The sequence below is a fragment of the Acytostelium subglobosum genome (assembly GCF_000787575.1).
Source record: "Acytostelium subglobosum LB1 DNA, scaffold: scaffold1, whole genome shotgun sequence".
Lineage (NCBI taxonomy): Eukaryota > Evosea > Eumycetozoa > Acytosteliales > Acytosteliaceae > Acytostelium > Acytostelium subglobosum.
The window spans coordinates 246,680-267,714 of record NW_012236531.1 but is presented as its reverse complement, the minus strand read 5'-3'; the positions used below and the strand labels follow the sequence as shown (position 1 = coordinate 267,714).

The following is a 21,035-nucleotide window of genomic DNA, read 5'->3' as shown; positions in this document are numbered from 1 at the left end:
CCCTAACCCTTGCCCTAACCCTCGCCCTAACCCATTTTTCAAAAGTATGAACATCAAGAGAAGTCTTGTCATTTGAGTTGATGGAATAGATAGAGATAAAGGATATAATTGTATACTTATAATAGGAGGAGGATGAGTAGTTATAGACAGACAACATTTAGAAGATTCGGCATCGAGCTGTTTAAAAGGGATGGACATACTGTTGTCAATACCAATGGTTATAGACTATGTGTACTGCCATTCTTCTTTAAGAATAAGGTCAACTTTGTTAGGAGCAATAGATCATCGGCATTCTCAACATCTTCATCACCTATATTGACATCATCGACTTCGGCATCATCGAGTACACCAACATCATCAACACCTTCAACATCTACACCACAGGCAATAGCATCATCATACGCTGCATCTGAAGATGCTGGTATACCAACACCATTGAATCAACCCATATTCGACATCCTCTCTCGAGCCAAGCTACTCACAACTCTCTCACATGAGAACCTTGTCGAGTTCATTGCTGCCCAACCATCTCAAAAGCATCATGGTAAGATTGATTGGTTGAGTGATCGATTGAGTGATTGGTCGTGTCTAACATTCGTTCAATGATCCATTCAATGTAGACCAAGTACTGATGATCACAGAGGACTATGAGACATCATTGGAGTCACTACTTAAGAATGGACAGGCAGTACTATCACATGATCAAATACAACTGTACTCATATCAGATACTCAAAGCATTGTCCTACTTGCATGGACGAAGCATTACACATCGCAACCTATCAGTTGAGAACATCAAGATCGACTCCAATGTATGTACTTGTGCCTAATCACCTGGCCCTGCCACATGTCCAATCACTCACCCACTCAATCACTATGATAGAACAACATCAAACTATCAAACTACGCACTGTATTACCTTTCGAATCAAGGAGAGAATGTATCATTCCCAATTGGCAACTTATGTAACTTGTCACCTCAGTCTTTACTGCGGGACTTGAAGGGCAGCCCAAACCCAAAGTGCGATGTCTGGGCATTGGGTTGCGTTCTCCTCCAGCTCGCTTATGGCAAGTGTCCCTGGGCAGACAGGGACCCCAACGTAGTGATCAATCGACTGCTCCACCTCTCCAATCTGCCAGCGTCTCAACGCTACAACATCGACACTCACAGCTTTGAATCCGTCAGTGCCGAGAAGCCCCTTGGAACCATATCTTCACAAATGTCCAACAACAGCAACATGACAAACTTCCTCAACAACCTGTCACCGCCACTCAATCGTCTGCCCGAACCCCTGGTCGAGCTGATTCGCGCGTGTCTAACACCCAACTCGGCCGATCGTCCCTCCTCTGCGGACTTGCTCGAACACCCATACTTCTACGACATCATGGGCAAGGACCCATATGCGCCCAAATACGTTGAGCGTCCCTCGGTCAAGTCGCTCCAGCTTCCCGACGACCTGAGCAGCATTAAGGCCGACTCGGGACATGAACGCAGCGATCTGGATATCTTCTCGGGCGCCGAGCTCTACTACCTCTGGCGTCTGGCGGGGGGCGACCTCGACAAGGAGCTCGTGGCCCAGTCTCTGGCCAACTCTGCGCCATCAGTACACAAGCTGCCCAACTTTGTACCCCTGGTCAAATCGAGTCACTCAATGTCCAACTCACTGGGCGACCTCATGACATCGCCAATATGCGCCAAGCGCACGGCTGGCTCAGAGGGCAGCAGCACACAATCGCACGACTTCAAGGCCATACTGTATAATCACCGAACTTGCACACTCTCGATCGATTCACTCGTCGAGCGAATACGTGAAGCCTACGAGATCAAGGAGGAGCTGCTATCAGAGGATGTTGGCGGAGATGGCTATCTATTCACACGTGGCACAAACAAGCCGGCCTCTAGCAGTGGCGACGGCAGCGCATCACTCAACTCACCACAGGCGAGGAATCAGGACGATGAGCTTGACTATCAGATCGCGAGATTGTCAGCATTCCACAAGGCATTATATCAATATGTGTACGAGGATGCGATCCAGGCTCAACCACAGATCATCAGAATGGCCAAATTTGGAATCCCAACAATCTTGCGTGGCGATATCTGGGCCGCCATCCTTGGTGTAGTGCACGCTGATGCCGTGTCCATATATCACTCAATCAATCTGGATGTGCGTGGACCTAATGATAAGCAGTTCGAACTCGATATCCCGCGATGCCATCAATACCATCCACTCCTCTCGTCGCCCAGCGGCCACGCTCAACTATTTAGAATACTAAAGGCATGGTCATTGCTCAACATTGAGAAGGGATGCTATTGGCAGGGTCTGGACAATGTGGCGTCTCCATTCGTCGTGCACTGCTACCACGATGAACCAATGGCGTTTGCATGTCTAAAGAGCTTCGTAGACAAGTACCTCAGCATCCTCTACGTTCCCAACAACTACGCAGCACTAAGTGAGATCATGCTGACTTATACCCAACTGCTCTCTTACCACGATCCCGAGCTGTCCTGCCATCTGATCAACGTGCAGCTGGAGCCCAACCTCTACGCCATCCCTTGGTTCATCACTATATTTGCTCATCTATTGCCACTGGACAAGATTGATATACTCTGGGACACCATCTTGCTTGGACCAAGCTCATTCCCATACTTCTTTGCCGTCTCCATTATGATACAATTCAGGACATCAATGTTGGCCAAGGCATCACTTGAGAACTGTATCAAGACAATCTCAAAGATCTCCTCGTGTGACATTGAACAATGTGTCAGTGATGCTCTAGACAAGTTCAACAACACTCCTCTTAGCACAACAATTAGCAAAGTCGTTAGTCACACTGTATGTAGACCTCAATCACCCAATCAATTAATCAACTAACATTAACATGACTACACATATTAGGACGACGAACTATGGTGGATGCAAGAGGTATCAATGGAGACAAGGAAACTGGAACTGTTCCCAAGGATTGGTATCCATGATGTGATCAACAATCCAAACACAAAGATATTGGACATACGCCCTGCATCACAATTCCAACAGTGCTATTACCCTAAGTCTGTTAATATAATCTACCACGGACAAGCTACACCACAGTCCACCCCGGCAACATCGTCTGCTCAGGGTAGCTACCCAGCGCCACCCTCGTCCATGCAGCCGAGCGGCCAGCCATCGCCAGCTCCTCAGACCAAGCCATCAAAGCCATTCAATCCAGCCATTCTCGAACAATATCGTGGTCGTCCAATCGTTGTCATTGCGCCTCGAGGCGAGGGCATCGAGTTCTGTAACCAGCTTGTCCAATGGAAGTTCCCCTTTGTTGCCCTTCTCAATGGTGGCATGGATGCACTGATACATGGTGCGCAAAGTCTTCTTGTGATGAATACCAACACAAACAATGGACAATGATTGATCGATTGATCGATTGATTGATTAAAGGCCCAGAACTAGTGTAGCCGTTGCTGTTTAATACTTATATTCTCTACGAATACAAACACTTGATTGATTGCAACGTCCAACTCGGTTTGGAATATCTTGGAGCGCGGCCACCAGACCTTGAGCTCATTGATTCGCTTGCATGCACCTAATCCAAAGTGCACGCGGAATGAGTTCTGCGCGATAAAGTGAACGCCATTGTCAATGTCTCTGAACTGTGTCGTGCCACATGCCTTCAAGAACACCCTGCCACCAAAGCCATGGGGATTCTCCGTGATGCCAACAATGTCAACCTGTATCCAATTGCGTGGGAAGGCATTGTTGTTCTTAAACAGTTGGAAGGGTCCAATGTCAAAGGGTGGAGATCCCTTGCCGTTTGTGATGAACAAGTCGAGCTTCCCATCCAGGTCGTAGTCGGCCACTGAGACACTCTCGCCCTTTCCAAATGTGCTGCCAGCGGCACCACCGCCATCCTCCTTGATCATAAACTTTCTGCCTTCGCCAGTATTGACCAACAACACATTTGGCGAATTTGAGTACGATGCATAAGTGACCAAGAATATATCCAACGCCATATTGTTGTCAAAGTCAGCCACAACCAATGATCCACATGACACCCCCTTGATCCTGTGTAGCTCCACAATATCCCACTCTAACTTGTCTAAGTTGTTCAAATGATGATGAGTTGTTAGTTATGATTGATGGGATGGTTCCAGTACTCACTTACTCTTTGATGTGTTGGTATAACCTTGATTGTAGAATACATCAATGATGCATTCTCCAAAGAAGTTGCGAGCGATTATAATGTCCTGCCAACCATTGCCATCAAGGTCTCCAAAGGCCAAGTCGCTGATTATAGCGTAGACTCCAGTGGATGGATGTGGAGGCAGCCAAGAGGAAGCGTCAGCATGTGCTTCCTTGACCTCTTTATAATGCTCTTGCATCTTTGTATGATTGATATTGAACAGCTGATTGGTGACGTCTTCAAATGGTGTACTACTTGTGTGATAGACCTTGAAAGGGAATGTAAATGCCACGATGAACAACTCCAACACTCCATCATTATCAATGTCCAACATCTTAGCAAACATAACATTAGAGTCCACCTGCATGCCTACATCCTAGAATGAACATATGAGTATGAGTGATTGATTGATTGAATGACGAGTGATCACATACTTGATTAACATCCATGAATGTGTTGTTGCTTGGATGTTGGTATAATAGGACAGGTTTACCCTTGCCATCATTTCTCATCTGTGTGGCAATGAATGCATCGAGATGTCCATCATTGTTATAGTCCAACCATGATATTGTTCTTGCTCTAGCGTATGGATATTCGACATTGCGAATGGTAGCTTCATCGACAAGAGTTCCATTTATATTTCTGTACAAATTGTTTGGTATTGCAGCGGTGCCATACTTTGCACCAGTGACCTCAAACAAATCCAAATGGCCATCCTTATCAAAGTCAGCCCAAGCGCCTCCATGCTTGTCCAAGAAGTGTTTCTTTGTTTCATTCTAAGTCATATGATTGATTGATTGAGTGAGTGAGTGAGTGAGTGAGTGAGTGAGTGAGTGAGTGATGGTGGAATGATTCCAAAAGGTCCAAGAACATACTAATGTTGGTATTACATCGAATACAATGTTCTTGAATGTACCATTCTTGAGATTGAGGTAGAGTGATGGCGCCCAATAGTGATTGTTTACATAGAGGTCGGGATAGCCGTCGTTGTTGAAGTCGCCCCAGCTACTGCCAAAGCTTGGACCAATGTTTGGATAGTCTAGATAGACCTCGTCAAACCAGTGATATGTATGCGCATAATGATTGAATATGCCACCGGGTACAATGCTTGATGGCTCCAGTGGACGCTCCAGAAGCGACGGCACATACTTTGTCTTGAATGAACCGGCTTTGAATGAGGAGCACATGAGTTTGACAGGGTTCTCGCTGATGTCCTTGTTGAAGCATGTTGACTTGAGCTTGGTATGCGTGGCCAGTCTTGTCTCTTGTATGTTCATGAATGACTCGACACTGAGTACTCGCTCAGTCACCACATCATCATGTTTGTCGCCACCTCTTTGGTCATTCTCACAAGCCCAATCCATCTCATCGAAACCCATCTGTTGGAACTTTGTCTCCAATATTGCACTATATAACTTCAATCTATCAATCTCTTTTCTTTGTTCCTCAACTTGTTCTTGTAGTCTATAAACTAAATCATTCGGTTGTTGTTCATGTAGTGCGTCAACCTTGTTGTTCTTGTTATTGTTATTGCCTAGACTCCATTCTTCAGGCATTATCCATAATAGACTAACAGTGAACACTAATGTTATTATTATTATACAAAGAGTAAACCTTGTCCTCCTATTTGTATATTGAGGGTCACGTTGTTGATGTGACCTATAAGTGTTCATCATCCTATGTTCTTGTTGAATATATTACTATCTGTTTGTTGTTATTGTTATTATTATCATTGTAGTTATATTATAACATTGAAATATATATATGATTGATTGAATGAATGAATGAAAGACATTAGTTAGTTCAGACTTTGGACCACCAAAGGTCGGCAATCAAGATTGAACACCCCATTCGACCAAGTCAAAATATCTTGTGGTCGAAGATTTGGACAACGACCAAGTCCGGGATTACCACCTTGTGTTAGGGTTGTGGGACCAACCAAAGTGTTCATTTGTGTGTAATTATATATATTATCTTTATAATTGTATCTGTACATTGATGATTATTATTACTATGACTGTTGTTTATCATTGTTTATCACTTCTTTGTCTACATCTTGTTTGTTTTCCTCTTCTTCGTCATCATTGTCATCTTCGTCGTCGTCATCATCTTCCTCATCTTCTTCATCTTCTTCATCTTCATCGTCCTCTTCATCGTCTGAACTTGGCTCTGGCTTAACCATTACATAAACATAATGTACATCATCTTTGTTTGCACCTGGCTTTGGTATCTTTAATATCTCAACCTAAATGACAGAGAGATCGCGTTGTAAGTTAGTTAATGTCATTTGTTTGTCAGTAGTGATAACCAACATACTGGCCAGTTTGTAGCATGCTCTAAATAGAATGTCCTATCCATTGGTTCGCCATATGATACGAGTATGAACACTCCATGTGGTTTGAGTATCCTATATATCTCCTCGCACATGCTCACTGTGTTCACCTTTAGACTGTCTCCACACTATGTTTGTTCTAAACATGTTAGACATGATCACAATCACTCCACTCTACTTGTTGACTTCATTCATGACTACATACCATTATTGCATCGAATGTACCCTTGTCAATGACTGCATCGAATGTGTTGTCACTAAATGGTGTCTCGATGATGTTGGCAGTGACATAGGACAGTCCTTCGTATTCCTTATACTTGATTCTCAACTGATCGATTACAACCGATGATATATCAACGTTTACAATTGTCTTGTAGCCTGCTTCGTACATCTGTTCAGTGAGCAAAGAGTTGCCACAACCAACCATCAATATATTATCTGTCAACTTCATCTTGCTCTCAAATATATCCTTCAGTCCACTAAAGTCTTGATACCAATCGAATGGGTCTTGATTCCTTCGTAGTAGTGTGGAAGTAAGCAAGTCTTAACTTTGTCGTCCCGTTCATTCATTCATTCAATCATTGACATACTTCTGATAACGTTCATCCCAATATGTTTGTTCTCCATACTTTGTCATCTTGTAATAACTATCAATGTATAATACAAAGTATATGAATATGTATAAATTACTTTATGTTTGTGCACTATACTGATTGATCGATCACTAATTACTACTTTTGTGATGTTCAGTGAACGAACATGGCTCAACCCCAACACTGTAGTAAGTCCTCACACTGTAGTAAGTCCTCACACTGTAGTAAGTCCTCATTTTGTCAAATAAACCAATCAATCATTCTTTCGTTCATTCATTTTATCATCTCACAACACTTTACAACATTACAAGTTTGGTATCACTCGGTCCAATATTTTGGAAGATAAAAGTTAAGATAAGATTGATTGATGGACTGAACCGAATCTGAATTCAGAATTAGTGAGTTGAGAGGATTGTAGGAAAGGGGTGCCCATTATAATCTAATGGAATAAGCTTCCAAAGAAGAAGAAGAAATGACTAAATCAGTATTGATCAATACACTTTAGGTAATTATTACCCCCTAACCAATGATTGATGGCATCAGTCAAAGAGACGAATGATTGAATGAGTTAGAGTGAGTGAGTGGTGGATGGGAACAAGATAGGGTCACTTTTGAAATTTCCCACACACGTCAAATTTTATTTATTTTATTGATTTTCAGAAGAAGTGTTGATTCCTGGGAGTAGGGTTGAGTTTATGATGGTGATGTTGTTTTGTTTTTGGTGAAGTCGCTCATTCATTCATTCACTATTTACTTACTCCTTATTATTCCTCTTGTAAACATATAAATATATATATTTATAACAATACTATATAATAATGTTCTCAAAAGTAAACAGACCATTGAACACTCTCTACTCTGGATTGAGACGTTACTCAACAGCCACCGACAAGTTCACCATCAATGTAATATAATGTTCCAATCAAACAACATCAACAACGACATCAACATCAACAACAAGACGAACCAAAGATTATTGGGAATCATACCGAATGAATATCCGGATATTCATATTCTACAACAACTTACCTCCCGCCCTGCCAAAGGGGAACTCCTTATGTTTGGAGAATATAAAAAACGAATGATATACTTACGCGTAGAAATCCCCGATGTCGCCTCGGTTCGCATCCGATATACATACAACCAAACAAACATAGGTGAACTCACTGGTGGTCGAAAAGACAAAGACTCCACTCCCAAAGTACACCGATAAGAACAAGCTGGTGTTTGGAAAGGAGTTCTCGGATCACATGGTCGAGGTCGCTTGGGATGCCAACAGCGGATGGGGCGTGCCAAAGATCTCTGGCTACCACAACCTTTCACTGCCACCCTCAGCCTCAGTCTTCCATTATGCTCTCGAGTGTTTCGAGGGAATGAAGGCCTACAAGGATGCCAACGGAAAGATCCGTCTCTTCAGACCAATGGAGAACATGAACAGACTTTACAAGTCCGCCGAAAGGATTTGTTTGCCAGTATGTTGTTAGATATCATCGCATAACCCAAAGGAAAGAAACGTCATCCCCCTCTAATCTAAATTCCTTAATTCGCTATACATTAGACATTCAACAAGGAGGCAGTCCTTGAGTTGATTAAGCAGATGGTCTTGTTGGACAAGGATTGGATTCCAGAGGGAAGAGGATACTCATTGTACTTGCGACCAACTATGATCGCCACTCAGAAGAGTTTGGGCGTCGGCACACCACAGACCGCATTGATGTTTGTCATTGCCTCACCAGTGGGCCCATACTACCCAGAGGGTTTCAAGCCAGTCAAGCTGCTGGCTGACGACCGCTACGTGCGCGCCTGGGTCGGAGGCTCTGGCGGCTTTAAGCTGGGCAGCAACTACGCCCCAACCATCTTCCCACAGCTCGAGGCTGCCAAGAAGGGCTTCCAGCAGGTGCTCTGGCTGCTCAACGATCAGATCACCGAGGTCGGAACGATGAACATGTTTGTATTCTGGAAGAACAACGACGGCCAGATGGAGCTGATCACACCACCCTTGAGCGACGGCACCATCCTGCCCGGTATCACCCGTGACTCAATCATCAAGCTGGCCAACCAGTGGGGCGAGTTCAAGGTGGTCGAGAAGAACTTCACCATGTCCGAGTTGGCCAAGGCCATCAAGGAGGGTCGCGTCAAGGAGGCCTTTGGCGCTGGCACTGCTGCCATCGTCTCGCCAATCTGCAGCATTCACTACAAGGGACAGGACTATCCCATCCCCATCGATGCTGCCAAGGGTGCTGGTGCTCTGACTGCCCGTGTTGCCGACACACTCATGGGAATTCAATATGGAGAGATCCCAAGCGAGTGGTCTGTCGTCCTCAACTAAGATCATCATCATTATACTGTAATCAAAAGGGTTGATCAATTATATAAATAGTAATAAAAGATCATATCATTGAGAAATATACGTTCTATGTGTGTGTTTGATCATCACACGAATGATTGATCAATCAGTTCGGGGATGTGGGGTGGAAGTGAACAGGCAACACGATGATCATTCTTGATTGAACTCATTTCCAATATATTATAATATAAGCTACAAGATATAGATCAGATGTTGAATAGACTTACAGTTTGTGCAAGAGGTCTGATGACACAGAGGATCAGTGGACATATCATGTCCACCACCTTGCAAGGTCAGTGTAGCCGCGCATTGTTGGGCGGCAACACATCAATGTACTCAACAAAGTCAACCATTGAGATGGCTCAAGATATGAAAAGCTTCTTGGAGATCAAGGACAGAAAGAATCTACAAGTGTCCAACGAAGATTGGCTAGTCCTGTTACGGAGTCGCGCCACAGCTGGTCTTCCAGCATACATGAACTTTGAGGTATGTCCAAGTCAATGTCAATGTATGTTCGCGTGACAAATCCTAACCTTAACAACCTCATGCATACATAGATCGTGTCAGTGAATGATAGCTCGATACATGCCAGTGTAAGTGATCAATCAACACCCATTCATTCACTCATTCACTCATTCACTGACAACTCAATCAATCATTCATTAGATGCTCATTGGTGAACATCATATGGCAGCCAATGGATTCATTCATGCAGCTAGTTTGATTACTTTGGCTGATACTACTTGTGGATTTGGATGTTTCTCCAAGCTACCAAAGGGCGCTACAGGATTCACAACGATTGAGTTAAAGACCAACTTCTTGGGCACATCCAAAGCAGGTGCATTGCTAACTTGTGAGGCGCGTCTTGTACATGGTGGACGTACGACTCAAGTATGGGATGCAACCATCACCGACTCTACCACCAAGTCAACACTTGCACTATTCCGCTGTACAGAGTTAATAATGTATCCCAAGCCAACGACTACTACTACTCCATCCAACTAATATGTAAAGTAAAGTCGTCGTCGTCGTCGTCGTGTGAATGTCCAACACTATTCTCCATCAATCATTTGCCTGCCTCAAACCCTCAAGGTCCAAAGACCACGACCTTACTCCAACTGACAACTGTCTTGTATCCTTTGCGTGAGCGTGAGAGTATTTTCATTGACATCTCAAAGAAGTGGGAATAAGATCTGGATAAAAAAGAGATACACACACACAAACAGACATAAACACACACTTTAGTTTGTCGTGTTGACACCACCACACACGAATGGCACATTGAATGAACCTCCCTGACCTACCACCTTGCAATCTGTGTGTCAATTTGATAATTCCAAGGCCTTTTTTGATTTTTTATTTATTACTTTGGCAGGTAATCGACTTCATGCCTTTCTTCATTCCCCCCTAACCAACCAACCAAACAAACACGACGAAGATACTTAGTATCTTCAATGACTTTGAGGTGTTTCCTTTTCAAACACACACTTAACAAACATAATACAGATACAGATACAAAGATACAGATACAAACATGAAGTCTTCAACAATTATCTTTACCACAGCTATTGTGGTAACGATGTTTTTGATGATGACCACAATGACAGTCTCTGCAGATCTTTTACCAACAATTACAAGAGTATGTAATTACTCTCATGTATTACTCTCAAACTCAATGTCCAAACTCATACTAATACTCAACATAGCATGATATAGATTGGATGGATGAGGAGTCGGTAGTATATATGAGTGACCAGATTATATTGGTCATTGATTTCAATGGCGCAGTTTGGAGATCATCAGACTCTGGCACAACATTCATCAATGCCAACCTATCAGTCCCAATCAAATCATTTGGTGCCATAAAGAACCAAATCATCCTTGATGGAATGAATCAGAACATGGTAAGTACACAACAATCAATCACATACGTGTTCACATGACCAATCAATCATACTCACACTCATATTCAACCAATCAATCATACTTAGGTCATGTTCAGAGCTGAGAGTGGAAAGAATTCTTACTTCTTCATATCTTATGATGAGGGAGAAACGTTTATTCAATCAAACATTTCAAAGATCTTTGATCAGATCGTTGTGAACCCTTCAAAGTCGGGATACTTGGTGACGAAATCGAACAATGAAGCATATTATTCACCAAACTTTGGCAGGACTTGGACACCGATCTTTGAGACCTACTCGATCACAAATGTCATCATCTGGGACCCGATGATCAATCCCTCTCCAGATACCGGTCTGTACGCGATGGCACCGATGCCCATGGCTGGCGAGACCACCGTCACGCTCATCTACTCGCCCGATCTGGGCAAGACAATCGTCAAGCTGATCCCCAACGTGCAGGACCTGCAGGCGACCACCAACTACCTCTACGTCAAGGCGTTCGACACCAAGACCAGCGGCGCCACGCTCTACGTGAGGAACAACATCGAGCCCTACAACAACAACCTCAAGGGTCTGCTCAAGTGCAACTTTGAGCTGCCCGCCAACCAGATCCCCAAAGACTACGACCTCATCAACGATGAGACCGGCTCGATCTGGGTCGGCATCCAGTGGAAAACAACACAGAGCTTCGGTGATGTCTACACGTCCGACTCGTCAGGCAGCCAGTACACCCCGTCCTTGCTGCACGTCAACAAGTTCAACGGCATTTACGACTTTGACACGTTCGACGGCATCCCAGGCACCTACGTTGCCAACCAGGTAGTCAACTTCAACGCCGGCGAGGGCAAGCCACTGCAGCTCGTTTCCATGATATCATATGATAATGGTGGCAGGTGGGTCAAGTTCAATCCACCAGCTGGTGGCTCGTGCAAGGGCTGCTCCCTTAACTTCAACGGAAACTCTGTGGACCAGGTGCATCCATTTTACACCAACGACAATGTCTTTGGTTTGGCCGTGGCCACTGGATACATTGATAACAATCTCAACACCAAGAACCCTCTTGCCAGGACCACAACATGGTTCTCAAGGGACACTGGTGTAAACTGGACATCAATCTACGAAGGGTATGTACTCAAGCATCACCTACTCAATCAATCAATCACAAACAAACACTAACTCTTTATTCTTCTAGCCCGTCAGTCTACGAGTTTGGAAACTATGGCAACGTCCTCTTGCTTGCCAACGCCACTGCCAACACATTGAAGTGAGTATCTGGCCGTTTATTCACTCTTTCACTCAATCAAGCAATCACCAACTCACTCTCGCTTACTCAATCAATCAATCCATCAATCAATCATAGGTTCTCTTTGGACCAAGGAGCTTCCTTTGCAACTGTCCAATTCACTACTGACGATCCCACCGATGTCGATGACATCTTGACCGATCCATACTCATCTACTCTCAAGTTTTTGGTGTTGACTCCACATGTTATTTACGGTGTTGACTTTGGTCCACTGGGCCTCCGTCAGTGTGGAGACGATGATCACGAACTGTTCACCACCCGTCCAATCATGGGCGGACAGATCACCGAGACCAGAATGGTCAAAGGCGCCAAGTGCTACCAGGCCGACAATCTGCCTGGCGCTGTCGTCTCCCAGCTGCCATGTGTCGACGATGACTTTGAGTGCGATGTTGGCTACACCGAAGTCTCGACTGACGACCAGCCACTGCTGTGCGCCATCTCGCAGAGCTACACTCCACCCACCTACCCACCCGAGTACTGCCCACCCAACACCAAGTACCCCATCATCAATGGCTACAGGAAGATCACTGGCGATCAGTGCACTGGAGGTGTGGAGAGCTCATACATCCAGGAGTTCAGAGACTGTCCGGGCAGTGACAACAACCAGTCCAAGGGATGGATTGCCGCCGTCGTCATCCTGGTGCTGCTGGCCGTCGTCGTGGCCTCAGGCGCCTTCTACCTGTGGAAGCATCCAGAAACGAGAGTCAAGCTGCTCAAGAAGATCGGCATCACCAACGAGCAAAAGTATTCAACGCTCGGCTACAAACCAAACTCATTGGCAGACGATGAGTTTGGCATTGAGGACGACGACGCTCAGATTCTTGATGACAATGGTAAGTAACCTAAACCTTAAACATTGACCTGATCACTCATTTGTCAACTAACAACCATGCTCACCGTCAACGCTACTTGTAGACTTGAACGATCACTTCTAGATTGATTAGATACATAGATAGATAGATAAATAGATAAATGTGCGCATAGGAATATAGATATACAAATAAACCAGTAATAGAGATTTACAACTCAACCATTGATCGAGGCTGCCTGGCAATCAGACGAAGAAATGAATGAATACAGGTGGAGAATGGAATGAGCTCACCTACAAACGTTTGTAGGGCTGGCCAGACTGCTCAGATGCAGCTGGCGGCTGTGTATTCTTTACTTGATTCTGGGTCTTGCTTTTGGTCTTCTTGTTCTTGTTGTTGTTCTTCTTCTTCTTCCTCTTCTTCAAGTTGGAGTTGTCCGATTGACCTTGGGCTGAAACACCTTTCCTTTTCTTCCCCAATCCAACTATTGGCTGGGCTGTCTCGTCATCCACATCGATAAAATCGTCATCTAAATCGACGACTGTGGCTTTGGCAACTGGTTCCTTGGTCTTTGTTGTTGTTTTTCCAGTTGTTCCTGTTGTTTGTGCTGGTGATGTCGTTGGTGCTGGTGCTGGTGCTGTCGTTGTCGTTGTCGTCGTTGTTGTCGTTGGCGATGGTGGTTGTGGCTGAGCCTGTGGCTTGGCCTGTGGCTTTGGCGTTGGCTTCGTCACTGTCTTAGACTTTGTTTGTGGTTGGGGTTGCGGTAGTTGGTCCGCTTTGGTGATTGGTTGCTGTTGTGTATTTGTTTTGGTTGTGGGTTTGGTTGGTGATGGTACCTGTTGTTGTACTTGTGGCTTGATCAGTGGTACTTTCTTGGTTGTCTCTGCCTGTGTTTGTACTTGTTGCTTCTGTGTATTTGGCTTTGTTTTGTCTGATTGGAGCAGTGTCTTGGCTGTTGTGTCTATAGGCGACTTATCTTGTGGTGGTTGTGGCTTTGTCTGTGATTGTGTCTGTGCTTGTGGCATTACTTGTGTCACCTGTGCAGCAGCGGCAGGCTTTGGCTCCAATGACTCTTGCTTTGGCTGAGCCCGACCTCCATTGGTGACAACATCCAGACTCGACTTTTGTTGTTGACTCACGCTATCATTCTTGACTCTACCATCCAATATCATTGGATCGATCTTCTTTGACTTCTCATCCACATCACTCTTTGTATTTGCACTGGCATCACCTTGTTGGGCCTGGGGCTTCTTTTGCGCTGATGATGGTGATGGTGCCACATATGTACTCCTTGATGAATAGGCTTCCTCTTGCCATTGATCTAATATGACATAGGATGTTTGTCAGCTGATGAACAAAGTATGTTCTGGTGCGCCGGAACTGAACAAATATACATACCATCTTCGGTAAATACTCTCATTGTTTCCTCTGGTATCATACACTCCTGCATGCCTACCTCATCCTCCTCGACCTCCCTAACATAACTCTCCCTGTAGAGTTCAGTTGATTGATTGGACAACACTGGATTCTCCATGTAATAGTTCTTTGGATGTGTCCTATATCATTGATTGATTGAATGATTGAAAGAGTGATGGAATAGTTCCAGTGAGTGATTGATTGACCGATTGACATATCCATGGCCAGATGATGACATACCTCCTTAATATCATCTCCACTCGTTTATCATTGCCAACTGGAAGCAGTCCATTGAAGTTCAACACCATTGGCAACTTGCGTATGATTGTCGCTCGTTCAATGTATATATCAATGCCTTGATGCAGTACATTTGGAAACAACATGTAATGTTGTAGACGTAATATACAGCCAACCAAATGAACTGGTATATAGCTCTTGATACGCTTGAACATGCCTTGTACCACTGACTCATTGAACACTCCATCCACAAAGCAATGTCCATCAGATATCCTGAATCGAATGCCTGGAGGAGCACTGGTGCTCCTACTCTTGCTCTGTGCCTGGTCTTGTCTTGGCTGATCGATTGAATGATTGAGTGAGTGATTGATTGATTGATTGAGTGGGATAGTTCCAGTATGTATACATACTGATCCTATTATCTGTATGAGTGCACCTAATGGAGAATGACCGTTGGCGAATGCATCACATATCCATGGTGTAAGTTCAATGTTCCTTTCATTCTCGAATGCTGTTGATAAGTCTCGCTCGACATCATCCATATCTTGATCAATCTTGTTTTGATCATCATCATTGTCATCTTCATTGGACAGCTGTTGTTGTTCAGATGCAATCTTATCGATACTCTCTTTCATTGTTGATGAAGCAGCTGTAGGTTCATCAATGACAGCAGCTGCAGCTGCAGCATCTTTGTCAACTGGTCGTATATTGATTGAATCAATCACTGAGGATGATGTCGCTGTTGTAAAGGGTTGCAATGATTCTTGCTTCGAGACAGCTGTTACATTGTTTACAGGGGACTGTTCAAAGAAGTCCACTTCAGGTGCACCATTATACTGATCATCGAATATGTCTATATATTGTGGCTGTGACTTTGACATTGCTGATTGTGTTGTTGTTGTTGATGGAGGTGATTGTTGAACTTCATCTTCTTCCTCCACTATTGCATGATGATCAACTGGTTCATTACTAATCTCTGTAGGGTCATCCATTGTGGTTTACATGTATATTCATTCAAATGAAGAAGTAATTAATTCTAATCGAATGAAAGAATGACTAGTGTGATCAATAGTTGTGGCGCGTCAAGTTCAAGATTCAAAGAAATCCGTGAACGTGAAGAGTTGTGTGCGGGACGGACAAGCGTTGCCGCCACGAGGAGTTTATTCATTCATTCTATTGCCTAAGGTTTCTGGACCTGGCCTTGGAGGCGTGCCAACTCGGCATCAATATCATATACGAGTTGATCCAGACGTGATCCAGGCCGTATTTTGTCGTGGCATTAGCGGGAATCAAGTAAGTCCCCGGTTGATTGATTGATTGATTGATTCGATCTTTTAAATATATATATCAATCGTCAATATACCATCAGTCAACTTATAAAATATGAGCGAGCTTACTGTTCTGTTGGGGAGGTTGGTCATCGACAACTATTGGCCAATGCCTAGGGACTTAGACGAGGTGGAAAGATTCGCCCACAGATTCGAGTGTTTGCGACTCGCACTAGTTTGCTGGAGCTTCCACTCGATCGTCAAGTCCAAGAACAACCGTCTAATCTTGAGGAATGATGCCCTGAAGGAATATGTCGACAGCCTCATCGACTCTCCTTTCTGTGTGCTGTCGCTGACGCCTGCGACTATCAAACTAGATATGGCAGGATATCATCTCGAACATCTGATACCTTCACATTCACAGTGGCTTGGGCGACTCATCCTGGACCGCATGTGGTCGTTGCACGCGCCGATCGGCCTGCTTCCACCGCGCTCCATGCCCGGGTTGACAGACCTCAATTTGGTCATCTACGATGACCTATCCACCGGCCTCACCTTTGACTCAGAGTTGGACATCCTGCGTCTTCTGTCCTCGCGTCTCCCAGCCCTCGAGAACCTCAAGATCACTGCGCTACTTGACCATGACAAAGACGAACACTATGGACAACTCATGGACGCATTGAGACACAACTGCTTTGACTCCCTAAAGGTGCTGTGGATCGATGACGATATATATAATCACGGGGTCCTCTCATTTGCTGTTCTTGGCTCGCCATCTACATTCTTCTCCGCCCTTCGCCATTTCAGCCATCTTGAGCGCCTCATACTTGGCATCGCTTATCAACCAGGCATGGTGTACAATACCAACGCCTTCTACAAATCGCTCATTGTCTACCTTGAGGGCGCTACTTCTTTGTGCGGGTTGGAGCTGAAGCACTTTTATCCACAGTTGGCGTCAAAGGCACCCTACCGGCACATTGTTCAGCACCCGAGCAATCTCACATACTGGTTGATGGAAGTTGTTCGCAACACCATCCCAACGCATTCTCTCGCCCGTGACCAGACATCTGACGAGTCTTCACCTGGGCTTTGGAGTGTCTGGAGGACGAAGACGATCGTGATGACCAAGACATTGAGTACAGCGATGAGCTCATCGAGTCGCTCAACAACGTCGATCAACTCAATCTTTACAATTGCAATCTGACGAACCTGAACAACATTGCACGTATTATTGGTGCCAACCATCGATCCAGTGCCAAATATTGCCATCATGTGGACCTGCTAGAGAGTAACGACGTCGATCGCCTGGTCGCGGCCATCAACCTGAACACCTCGCTCCAGACCATTGACATCCACCTCAAACCAGACCACGAGCAATCAAGCTCAAACGTTCAGAAGCTTCTCCAACTTCAATCAACACGTACACATGTTGTGATGAAACGTTGTCCCTTCACTTCCAGAAAGATGACTTGATGACAACATCAGAAGTACATGCCCTTGGACTACCCTGTCTAAAGGCTCTCAACTGAGTGTCATCAGACTCATTAGAAGTAGTTGGTGGCGCCCTGGAACACCAAGTCCAAGATTCAAAGAAATGTGATTTGAAGTGATCAATCAAATCCCAACAATGCGTCATCAATAAAATATACATGGTGTGTTATTAATAGTTTATACTTGGTATCCAAGGATCATGTTGAATGAATGGATAAATGACTCATTGACTTTGTTTGAATTGAATCTGGAACACACACTTGCATTCGGATTCCGATCCAATGACAGAACAGAACAAAACAAATAAATTGAAGAGCAAAACAACCCAGCTTGTCACTTTACAACTTCAATCAATTTTCAAAGCGTCATCAATAGCCTTCTTCATTCATTTATTCATTCATTCTAGCATCACCATAACATTAATTATTAATAATATCTTGTCCTTAACACAACATAAGATAACATCAGTTCAGTTAAGTTAGTTGGTTTAGGGATTGAGATACTTACTTACTTAGACAGATATAAAGACAAGACAGAATGAGCGTACTAATTGCACCATACGTCAGCCCAAAGGGTGCTGTAAATATCAAACAATACAAATACAATGGCACTGATAACTCTATCATTGCAAATCGATTCCTTCAACCATTCTGGAGAACTTCCGTCGAATACCTTCCAATTTGGATGGCGTATGTATCCATCACTCGACACTCAATCACTTGTTCAATCAATACTCACTCATTCATTCATTCATTCATTCAATCATTCAATCAATCATTCAATCAATCATTCAATCAATCATTCAATCAATCATTCATCAAACATGACATGATGACACGTATCACAGACCCAACCTTGTAAGTTACCTTGAGTGCCCTTACCCTTACCCTTACCCTCGCCCTAACTCTAACCTAACCCTCGCTCTCGCCTTCGCCCTAACCCTCACACTTTGAACAGATTACATTGATTGGATTCTTCTTTATTATTGCATCATACTTGATAACATGTTGGTACACTCCAGACTTCCAGGGAGAGGCACCAAAGTGGACTTACTTGTTCCATACTCTCTGTATCTTTATCTATCAGACAATGGACGCACTCGATGGAAAGCAAGCCAGACGAACCAACTCGTCGTCAGGCCTCGGCGAGCTGTTTGATCATGGTTGCGATGCCATCACTACCTTCCTCGTGGTGATCACCTTCCTCACGTCGATCCAGGCAGGCGCCAACACCACGTCGCTCTACAACGTCATGATCATCCTCACCGCCTTCTACTTTACTCAATGGGAGCAGTACCACACCGACGTCATGGAGCTTGGCTACATTGGAGTCACTGAGGGTCATATCTTCATGATGCTCGGTCACATGATCAGCTTTGTCTTTGGTCCATCCATCTGGTTCACCGAGATCCCTCTCCCATTCATCGGTACCATTACACTCAGCTACATCAACATCCTCGGTAGCAACGTCACTGCCATCATCACAATCATCACCAAGTATGTACAATGTACAATGTCCAATCTAATCCAAATCACTAACATGTGTCGTCCACTCATTCATCAATCGATCAATCAATAGCATTTACACTGTGATCAAGAAGGGACCAAAGAGTGTTGTTGGATCAATCCTCCAGTTGGTTCCAATCCTGTTTGTCCTTTACTTGTCAATGTTCTGGGCCACTCATTCGCCATCCAAGGTCTTTGACAACAATCCACATATCTATATGTGTACCTTTGGATTCATCATTGCATTCCTTGTCGTAAGTGATTGAATACTATCCAGTCCATCCGTCCACTCACTCACCTCAATCAATCAAACAGGGAAGAATAGTTCTGGCTAGAATCTGTCACGATGATCTGTTCCCATTCCAATTGATTCTGTTCCCATTGATTGTGCCATTGGTGTCATTGATGGGATATGTCAACCTGTTCGCATTGGTACCAGAGACATTGTTCCTCCAGGTGTACTACATGGCTACAATGGCCATCTACTTCCACTTTGCCTACGTCGTCGTCACTACACTCTGTCGCGTGTTGAACATCCGTTGCTTCACTCTGAAAAAGACAATCAAGCAATGAGGACTTGGACAGTGACTCAGTCAATGTCTCGCGTTTGATGGACCATGATCTAATTCTTTGGACTACAACGCGCGCGCAAGTATACTTCGCCAACTTTATATATTTACAAATACAACTATATATGATTACTTCTGAAGAATGAACAATGTTAGCGATCAATCAATCATTCAACCAATCAATCATGGAAACATACTTAAACGATGTCGCTTGGATCGTCCTTCTTCTTTGAGCTGTCGGGTGGCTGAAGCGAGGGCACTGCAAACATCCACCAACTCCTACCATGGCCACCAAAGAAGTCTTGGAAGTTGTTGAAGTATCCATTGTCGTGTGGGTTCTTGTATACTTCTCCACGCGCTTTAGCTCGTCTCGCTTGAGTTCGATTGTGAAGGAATTCGATTGTTGTCTGATTGGTGATGAGCAGGTAGAACTGCCAGGCCATTAGGCCGCCCAGTGCCAGCGACACGGTCAGTGTCAGAACAAAGGTCATCAGCGCGCCAAATGGAATGAACTTTGATGTGAACACATAGGGATAGGACATGGCGCACACGTACAAGCATGACACCCAGAGATACAGCAAAAAGAGGAAGAAGTACCTATGATTCCTCAGTCCAACACAGTTGTTGACCCAAGGGCAATGATGATCCATTCTTAACACACATGTATTACATAATGAACAATGATGTGCTCTCTCTGTCTTTGGTAATCGACCTATATTTTGATTGAATGAATGAGAACGAATGTTTGATTGATTGAATGCGCGAGTGAGCGAGTGAGCGAGTCATTCATACATTTGATGCAGAACTTTGAGAAGCTCTCTGATTTCTTGATGACTCTGATTTGATCAAAGGCGTCTAGTTGCTCGGGAGTGTAGTCGGCCTCCCTGGGCGATTGACCTGGTGGTGTGACGATCGTCATCACATAGTTGAAGGTAATATTGAATAAAAGTACTAGAGAGATTACATAATGCATTGATGCAGCCAATGCATTACCCTCAATCTGTAACTGATCGTATAATAAAACAGTAAAGTGTTGATATGATATGAATGATATCAAGATTACTGCCATCAATACGAATATCGGACCAAT

General features: G+C 44.3%; 10 protein-coding genes across 10 annotated transcripts; 6 read left to right on the top strand and 4 right to left on the bottom strand.

Moving 5' to 3' along the window:
• Nucleotides 1-132: 132 nt before the first annotated feature.
• SAMD00019534_001150 (hypothetical protein) lies at nucleotides 133-3,399 on the top strand (the record flags this gene model as incomplete). The annotated part of the gene is made up of 4 exons (XM_012903548.1): nucleotides 133-544; nucleotides 621-811; nucleotides 883-2,832; nucleotides 2,896-3,399. The coding sequence occupies 4 exons, from the start codon at nucleotides 133-135 to the stop codon at nucleotides 3,397-3,399; spliced, it is 3,057 nt and encodes a 1,018-aa protein (XP_012759002.1).
• Nucleotides 3,400-3,437: 38 nt separating this feature from the next.
• Nucleotides 3,438-5,727, bottom strand: SAMD00019534_001140 (hypothetical protein; the record flags this gene model as incomplete). Its single annotated transcript, XM_012903547.1, has 4 exons — nucleotides 3,438-4,087; nucleotides 4,154-4,547; nucleotides 4,606-4,947; nucleotides 5,047-5,727. 4 exons carry the CDS (start codon nucleotides 5,725-5,727, stop codon nucleotides 3,438-3,440), a joined length of 2,067 nt encoding a protein of 688 aa, XP_012759001.1.
• Nucleotides 5,728-6,182: 455 nt separating this feature from the next.
• SAMD00019534_001130 (hypothetical protein) lies at nucleotides 6,183-7,140 on the bottom strand (the record flags this gene model as incomplete). The annotated part of the gene is made up of 4 exons (XM_012903546.1): nucleotides 6,183-6,416; nucleotides 6,488-6,631; nucleotides 6,709-7,018; nucleotides 7,094-7,140. The coding sequence occupies 4 exons, from the start codon at nucleotides 7,138-7,140 to the stop codon at nucleotides 6,183-6,185; spliced, it is 735 nt and encodes a 244-aa protein (XP_012759000.1).
• A 774-nt stretch (nucleotides 7,141-7,914) lies between these two features.
• Nucleotides 7,915-9,425, top strand: SAMD00019534_001120 (hypothetical protein; the record flags this gene model as incomplete). The annotated part of the gene is made up of 3 exons (XM_012903545.1): nucleotides 7,915-8,001; nucleotides 8,254-8,568; nucleotides 8,655-9,425. 3 exons carry the CDS (start codon nucleotides 7,915-7,917, stop codon nucleotides 9,423-9,425), a joined length of 1,173 nt encoding a protein of 390 aa, XP_012758999.1.
• Nucleotides 9,426-9,689: 264 nt separating this feature from the next.
• SAMD00019534_001110 (hypothetical protein) lies at nucleotides 9,690-10,448 on the top strand (the record flags this gene model as incomplete). Its single annotated transcript, XM_012903544.1, has 3 exons — nucleotides 9,690-9,929; nucleotides 10,001-10,036; nucleotides 10,110-10,448. 3 exons carry the CDS (start codon nucleotides 9,690-9,692, stop codon nucleotides 10,446-10,448), a joined length of 615 nt encoding a protein of 204 aa, XP_012758998.1.
• A 583-nt stretch (nucleotides 10,449-11,031) lies between these two features.
• SAMD00019534_001100 (hypothetical protein) lies at nucleotides 11,032-13,585 on the top strand (the record flags this gene model as incomplete). The annotated part of the gene is made up of 6 exons (XM_012903543.1): nucleotides 11,032-11,082; nucleotides 11,150-11,347; nucleotides 11,435-12,471; nucleotides 12,540-12,611; nucleotides 12,708-13,483; nucleotides 13,566-13,585. The coding sequence occupies 6 exons, from the start codon at nucleotides 11,032-11,034 to the stop codon at nucleotides 13,583-13,585; spliced, it is 2,154 nt and encodes a 717-aa protein (XP_012758997.1).
• A 167-nt stretch (nucleotides 13,586-13,752) lies between these two features.
• SAMD00019534_001090 (hypothetical protein) lies at nucleotides 13,753-15,747 on the bottom strand (the record flags this gene model as incomplete). The annotated part of the gene is made up of 4 exons (XM_012903542.1): nucleotides 13,753-14,780; nucleotides 14,858-15,015; nucleotides 15,116-15,450; nucleotides 15,523-15,747. 4 exons carry the CDS (start codon nucleotides 15,745-15,747, stop codon nucleotides 13,753-13,755), a joined length of 1,746 nt encoding a protein of 581 aa, XP_012758996.1.
• A 748-nt stretch (nucleotides 15,748-16,495) lies between these two features.
• On the top strand, nucleotides 16,496-17,584 carry SAMD00019534_001080 (hypothetical protein; the record flags this gene model as incomplete). Its single annotated transcript, XM_012903541.1, has 1 exon — nucleotides 16,496-17,584. The coding sequence occupies one exon, from the start codon at nucleotides 16,496-16,498 to the stop codon at nucleotides 17,582-17,584; it is 1,089 nt and encodes a 362-aa protein (XP_012758995.1).
• Nucleotides 17,585-18,813: 1,229 nt separating this feature from the next.
• On the top strand, nucleotides 18,814-19,943 carry SAMD00019534_001070 (hypothetical protein; the record flags this gene model as incomplete). The annotated part of the gene is made up of 2 exons (XM_012903540.1): nucleotides 18,814-19,281; nucleotides 19,680-19,943. Coding segments are annotated over 2 exons (732 nt in total), but the record flags the coding sequence as incomplete, so codon positions are not given.
• Nucleotides 19,944-20,160: 217 nt separating this feature from the next.
• Nucleotides 20,161-20,960, bottom strand: SAMD00019534_001060 (hypothetical protein; the record flags this gene model as incomplete). Its single annotated transcript, XM_012903539.1, has 2 exons — nucleotides 20,161-20,657; nucleotides 20,738-20,960. Coding segments are annotated over 2 exons (720 nt in total), but the record flags the coding sequence as incomplete, so codon positions are not given.
• Between the last annotated feature and the right edge of the window lie 75 nt (nucleotides 20,961-21,035).